This window comes from Nannospalax galili, unplaced genomic scaffold (genome assembly GCF_000622305.1).
Source record: "Nannospalax galili isolate Female #2095 unplaced genomic scaffold, S.galili_v1.0 scaffold767, whole genome shotgun sequence".
Taxonomy (NCBI): Eukaryota; Metazoa; Chordata; class Mammalia; order Rodentia; family Spalacidae; genus Nannospalax; species Nannospalax galili.
Genome location: NW_008357164.1, coordinates 1496468 through 1503288, shown reverse-complemented (window position 1 = coordinate 1503288; position 6821 = coordinate 1496468). Strand labels below are relative to the sequence as shown.

At 32.5% G+C, this 6821-nt stretch overlaps 1 protein-coding gene and 1 pseudogene across 1 annotated transcript in view; one reads left to right on the top strand and one right to left on the bottom strand.

The window, feature by feature from the left end:
- Col11a1 (collagen type XI alpha 1 chain) overlaps nucleotides 1-5165 on the top strand; it is a 227622-nt gene extending 222457 nt beyond the window's left edge. The window contains exons 65-67 of the mRNA XM_008855066.3: nucleotides 707-775; nucleotides 3034-3267; nucleotides 4414-5165. Of these exons, the coding sequence (XP_008853288.1) occupies nucleotides 707-775; nucleotides 3034-3267; nucleotides 4414-4560 (450 nt within the window). The 3' untranslated portion in view covers nucleotides 4561-5165. The remainder of the gene's footprint in view (nucleotides 1-706; nucleotides 776-3033; nucleotides 3268-4413) is intronic.
- On the bottom strand, nucleotides 131-620 carry LOC108490036 (annotated as a pseudogene).
- Nucleotides 5166-6821: the final 1656 nt, after the last annotated feature.

Sequence of the window (6821 nt, the reverse complement as noted above, 5' to 3'; positions counted from 1 at the left end):
TTTCTTTCTTTCTTTCTTTCTTTCTTTCTTTCTTTCTTTCTTTCTTTCTTTCTTTCTTTCTTCCTTTCTTTCTTTCATCCAAATTGTGTTTATTGGAACGGTTTCTCACTCATCTTGATTCAGGGTACTTTTAGTGCTGCTTCCTCCTGAAGGTACATCCTTGTGTAAGCTGTGCTTTTCTGCTTGTAGGCTGACAAGACAGTGGAGTAGCCAACACAGAAGGCTACCGTTTGTGCATGGCTAAAGACCGTGGTGATTAAATAGCATCCTGGGTATTTTACATCCATGAAGTAGGAATTGGGGCTCTGCATCAGACGCTTCTCCTTGTGTTTCCTCTTCTCCTCGTCTGGCGAGGGATGAAGGAGATCCTTTGCGAGAGGCATGTTCTCGTGGAGATCATCACCGCCGGAAACTAAGACTTCTATTTCTAGCCCCTAATAACCTGATTTATTCTTTTATGAGTTTCTTTCTTCCTTTTCTTTTTGAGCTAGAAAAGTTATCAGGAAGGAAACGATGGTCTTCATTACATGAAATTCACATGATCTACCTCAATCTTTGCTCATATAACATTTTGTATAATATAGGGTACATATTATTTTGAATATTCTTTAGCGCCTTAATCTTACTGAAATTTTCTGATCAATAACGTGAATAATGGTTTTGTAATTTTCATGTATTTTCTAACCTTCCTGTTCTTCTGCAACAGGTAAGAATTTCATCATGGCCAAAGGAGAAACCAGGAAGTTGGTATAGTGAATTTAAGAGAGGAAAACTGGTACGTTACTGTCTCAATATGCAATGGATTCTCTTAGACTTCTTATCCCAGAAAACCAATGCTAAGCAGAGTTCTCCATGTTCTTATTTGTCCATCTACGACCTCAACATACTCATGTCTTAAAGCAACGTCAAGATTTTGTATCATAGTAAATACAATATGCTGAAGATTCTGAAAAAAAAAAAAGTGGCCAAATGATCAAATGAAGTTCATTAAAAACCAGAGATAGATATCAAAAAATTGATTTTTTTAAAAAATAGCAAGAACAAGAGCATAACATCCATTTAATATCTCAGACTCCACCTGTTTCCATTTCTGTGTACATGAAATCTAATTTATTCTATATTCTTCATTTTGATAAGAACTTATAGGATGTTCAAATTTTTTTCTTCATTGCTACCTTTAGGAATATAGTAAGCCAATTTACACTTTAGTTATACCACAGTTTTGCCTAAATATTTCTTTATAATTACCAATTCATTTTACCAGTTTGCTAAAGATAATGTAAAATTAAATGCTAGAAATAAAAATCACATTAAAAGCTGTTAAAAATATATATGTGATTAAGTATGAGCTACTAAAATTTTTCCACTAATCTAGATAATTATTCAATAATTTAATAGTCTTTTTAAAAGGGCATCATTTTACACTGATGGTGGTAATTTATACATTTAATTCCTTATCTATACAAACTTAGCTATATTGATTAATGATATGTAGGGAAGTTTCACTTCACATGAAATTTCTCATCAGTCTTCAAGTTACATACTAAATATCCATGGTGAATTGTTATCTCTCTGTATTAAAATATGCACCAATATATAGAATTGTGTGCATTTTCATTGATTTTATGATGTTTTGATTTGTGTAGAGCACATTTCTCAGATATAGTTTTCTTAACCTCACACAAATACTCATTATGTGTTTTTAATTGGTAAAAAAAATAAATATACTCAATTATAAGAGAGGTCTCAGAATTGCATTGATTTAATCTATAACTGAAGTTTTTGTTGTTGTTTTGTTTTGTTTTGTTTTTTGTCTTTTTGAGACAGGGTCTCCCTGTAGTCCCAGCTGTCCTGGAACTCACTCTGTAGACCAGGCTGGCCTTGAACTCACAAAGACCCACCTGCCTCTGCCTCCCAAGTGCTAGGATTAAAGGTGTGTGCCACTATGCCCTGAAGTTTTTTTTTTTTTTAATTGGACTATATATTTCACTGGAGCCCACAAATTTCAGTCATTCCCAATAAAGTATTTGCTGAAGATGAAACGTCTTAGTAATTTGCAACTAAGACTGCTTTTCTTCTCTAATACAAAATAGTATTGACAAAAATGCCCATTCTAGTTTTCTGGTGGCCTGTGATGGGTGTTGTTGATAAGGTGGTGACTACACATATATATATATATGTTTAAAAGCCTATAACTTTTGCCTTGCACTGAGATTCCTCAATTTTCTGTTCTTTTTTCTTTCTCTCCTTCTTTTTCTTTCTTTCTTTCTTTCTCTCTCTCTCTTTCTTTCTCTCTCTCTTTCTGTCTTTCTTTTTCTCTCTCTTTCTTTTTCTTTCTCTCTCTCTTTCTTTCTTTCTTTCTTTCTTTCTTTCTCTCTTTCTGTCTTTCTCTCTCTTTTTCTTTCTTTCTCTCTCTCTGTCTTTCTTTCTCTCTCTTTCTTTTTCTTTCTCTCTCTCTTTCTCTCTCTCTTTCTTTCTCTCTCTCTTTCTCTTTCTTTCTCTCTTTCTCTCTCTCTCTTTCTTTCTTTCTTTCTTTCTTTCTTTCTCTCTTTCTGTCTTTCTCTCTCTTTTTCTTTCTTTCTCTCTCTCTGTCTTTCTTTCTCTCTCTTTCTTTTTCTTTCTCTCTCTCTTTCTTTCTTTCTTTCTTTCTCTCTCTTTCTTTCTTTCTCTCTTTCTCTCTCTCTTTCTTTCTGTCTTTCTTTTGCTATTTTACTAATACAACTGCACTGAAATAAGTCTTGAAGACATTTGTTTCTTTTAGTGTTTAACTAAAAAACAAAACCATAAAGATAAAATAAATTTATTAAAAAATAAGCAACATTTATTTACAGTAACTGAAGTGGAAGATACAGGCCAGGGAGCCAAACCCCTGACTCCGTGTCTTCTGACCTCCAACTTACATTTCTTTAGAAAGTGAAATGTTTGATTGATTCCCCGAGTCCTGTGACAGTATCAGTCATTATCAGTGACTCCTTCTTTTATACCATGAAAGCTGAAATGTCTTTATGTCTCTTTTCCTTCTTTTCTTCCCAGCTTTCATATCTAGATGTTGAAGGCAATTCCATTAATATGGTGCAAATGACATTCCTGAAACTCCTGACCGCCTCTGCCCGGCAAAATTTCACTTACAATTGTCATCAGTCAACTGCCTGGTATGATGTGTCATCAGCAAGTTATGACAAAGCACTTCGGTTTCTGGGGTCAAATGATGAGGAGATGTCCCATGATAACAACCCTCATATCAAGGTGCTGTATGACGGCTGTGCGGTGAGTACAGATTTGTCTGTCTTCCTTCACAGGATTGAGAGATGAGTTGAATAACCTCTGTATGGTCCTAAGCCAGATGTCTCTCTTAAATTGATGTCAGTTATTTTTAAGATTTTATGTTTAGCACTGACATATTAAGATGTGATATTTTAAAAACCACTAAGGTTCACACGTACTCGTGCATGTTTGTGCACACACCTGCACAGATATTTTGAAATACACACATCAACATCTGGTTTTGAAGATAACATTAGGTCATGTGTTATTCTGTCTACATCTAATATTGATGACTAATACCAGTAGTTATTCTTGAAGTAAAAAAAAGAACGTTATAACATTAGCCTCTTTATGCTTTTACAGTAATAGAGGAATCACCATTGTGTCATTTACACGAGATGATTTTTACAACTGTCCATTGTTTGTAAAGACCCTGTCAACTGGCACTATCATGCCAGTTTGGATCTAATATCATTATTTTGTTTTTAATCCTCTGGATTTTTTTTTCACACATGGAAATTCCATGCATTAGCTAGTTGCTCTAACTTAGCATTAGTAACTCAAAAGAAGCCTCGATTACAAAAATCCACGCTTTTAAAATGAGTGGGTATGGTACGAGTGGAAGGAAGAAGAGAGAAATAAATAATGAGGCAGAAGCTGTGGCAAACTTTCCCAGTATAGTGTACTGTTAAATATTTGTGGAAATTAATATATAGCAGTAGAAATGTTTTGACTGATGACTTACTGCTTTGGCCATTCCTTACTGCAATTCTTTTTCTCACAACCCAATTTAGCTATACTCTGTGTGTGCTTTTATTATAACTGAGGTAGTAAGGATGTCTTATCTATACATGATCCAATGTAAACATTTCAAATTAAATTAGAAAGAGGAACTTAGTATGATTCTTTTTAAGCTTGCATACCTGAATAATTAAGTTAATATATTAAGTGTTAATGTCAGTATTCAAAGTCTAAAATTACACGAGACATTAGTGATAATAAAAGAATCATTACATAATTATTGTCAAGCCTTTTTTCTTCTCTTTTCTCTCACCTCACATCACCATCTTACAACTGTTAAGAAAATAACATGTGTTTAAATAATATTAAATGATGATGTGAATTTTAAATTTCTGATTAATTTTACAGTCCAGAAAAGGCTACGAAAAGACTGTGATTGAAATCAATACTCCGAAAATTGACCAAGTACCCATAATTGATGTAATGATCAATGATTTTGGTGATCAGAACCAGAAGTTTGGATTTGAAGTTGGTCCAGCTTGTTTTCTTGGCTAAGATTAGGACAAGTTTATCTGAAACCAACAGAAAATGCTCCTTGATGCCACCAACCTAGATCATGCCACATGCAAGTTTTGAATATGGATGGTATACAATTCAGTATATGTGTATCAGTTCCAAATTGCTGGTGCCCTTGGGAGGCACAATTTCAGGAAAGAAATTTTGGTAATCGGGAATATTTAATATAGTGTGGCTGAAATGGTGACAGGGCTGATTCTTGATTCTCAACCCTCATCTCTCCTTTTCCTATTTGGATTTCTTTGGTGCTGTAGAAAAAAAGAGAGAAAATATATATTAATAAAAACATGGTGCTCATTCCCATTCATTGAGGATATGTTAAAAATGTGTTTAATAAATTGTAATTATTTTGTGTACAGTTCAACACTGTTATTGATGGGTCCATTTCCAAAACTTACACATGTCTCTGAATCCCACCTAATTTTATGACAATTGCAGAACTGTGATGGCAATAAATATTGTATTACGAAAAGTAAAGTTGTAATTTCTGATGACTCTAATTCCCTTTCTTTAATTAATAATAAAATGCCTTTTTATTTATTGATGGTGAAGAGTTCACTTATTTGATATCACTAACAAATAACTCTGAGGGCAAAAAACCCAGATGCCTTGGGAGCACACACCAATCAACTCTTCTTTGCTGACAGTAACTTTGCTGAATTTCAGTCAAAAATATCATGCATTTTGATGCTTTCAATGCTATACCTCGAATATCTTCTTCTCAGAATCCAGGATTTCAAAGGATACTTGTATATATGGAAAACAAGAAAATTTATATTTTTGGACAGGAAAGTATGTATGAGAAACTATTTTAACAATTTGATGCCTCCATCTAGCTAATAATTTTATGTACAACTTTTTCTCTACTTAATCTAACCTCATTGACTTCCATGTGCTTCAGTAATGCAGACTAATATTAAAGATGGAATTTAAGCAATTATTTATGAATTTGTGCAATGTTAGATTTTTAGCCAATGAACTTTTGAATTTGATCTAAGTTTCATATTTATAGTACTCTCAAATGTTATTTTACTTGCCCAACTTATATCATTTCTTTCCTTGCAAGATAATTATATACATCATTTGACCAACCTAATAGCTAAAAACATTTGGGTGGACTGTATTAAAAGTCATACTTATTCAAGAAAATCAAGCCCTTTTTCTCACCAACGTATTTTCTTTCGTGTAGCTTGAAGTATAAATAAAATTTAAAATCACCAACTGAACTTTGTGTCTAAGTAATATATGTAAGACTTGAAAATAAATGTTATATTATTTCTTATATGAAGTGTTAAATTAATTGATACCAGATTTCACTGGAACATTTATCAACTGATAATTTATCACAAAACAACATAATCTGTAATACTGAAATTTAAAAGTGAACATTTGTCTTTCGTAATTTCTTTTATTTTTGAAATCAAGTTTGTAAATGTCCTTTGGAGAAGGGAGATATTAACAATAAACTCAAGTCTGGTCTACCTGGATTGGTCATTTTCTTTCTTAAACAGGTTCCAAATCACTCTCTTCTACAGAAAACGCTCTAGATTCTCATGCTTGACCATCCAGGTGAGAAGTGAGAAGTGTCTTGAACTTGTAAATAAGCACACTAGCCTTCAGAGATAAGTAGTATAAAGAAGTAAACAATTCATGGAAACACTATATTACATATATATACACGTATATGTATAGATATATATGTGTGTGTGTATATATATATATATATATATATATATAGCTTTAAAAGCAAATATAAAGTCTCAAACTTCAAACTTCAGAATTTCAGTACTAAAAATAGTCCCTTAGCCATTTTATTGAAAATAGCCTCTAAATCATATGTAAAATAGTATTTTTTTATCAAGAAAGGTTTTATACATCAGTTTACCATCGTGAATGTTTATCGATGAATGAATATTTTTACATGTTAACTTGTATCGAAGATATTTTTCTGTTTAAATTAAATCAACTTAAATTTGGCAACTGAAAACAGTGAATTCAGAGAGAAATTGAAGACCCTGTGATATGCTATTTTTTATGGACATGATTTTCAATATAACATCAGTAGTTTCTTTTTTCCTCTATGACTGATTTCATTAGGAAAAAAGTAAAATTTCACTCACCTGGGATAACATGTTTACTAGATAACATTTGAATACATGTAAGTTATCGATGTGAAAAATATAGAAATGCATTTTCACCTTGCAGGCAAGAATGGGTCATGTCTTGATGCACAGGACATA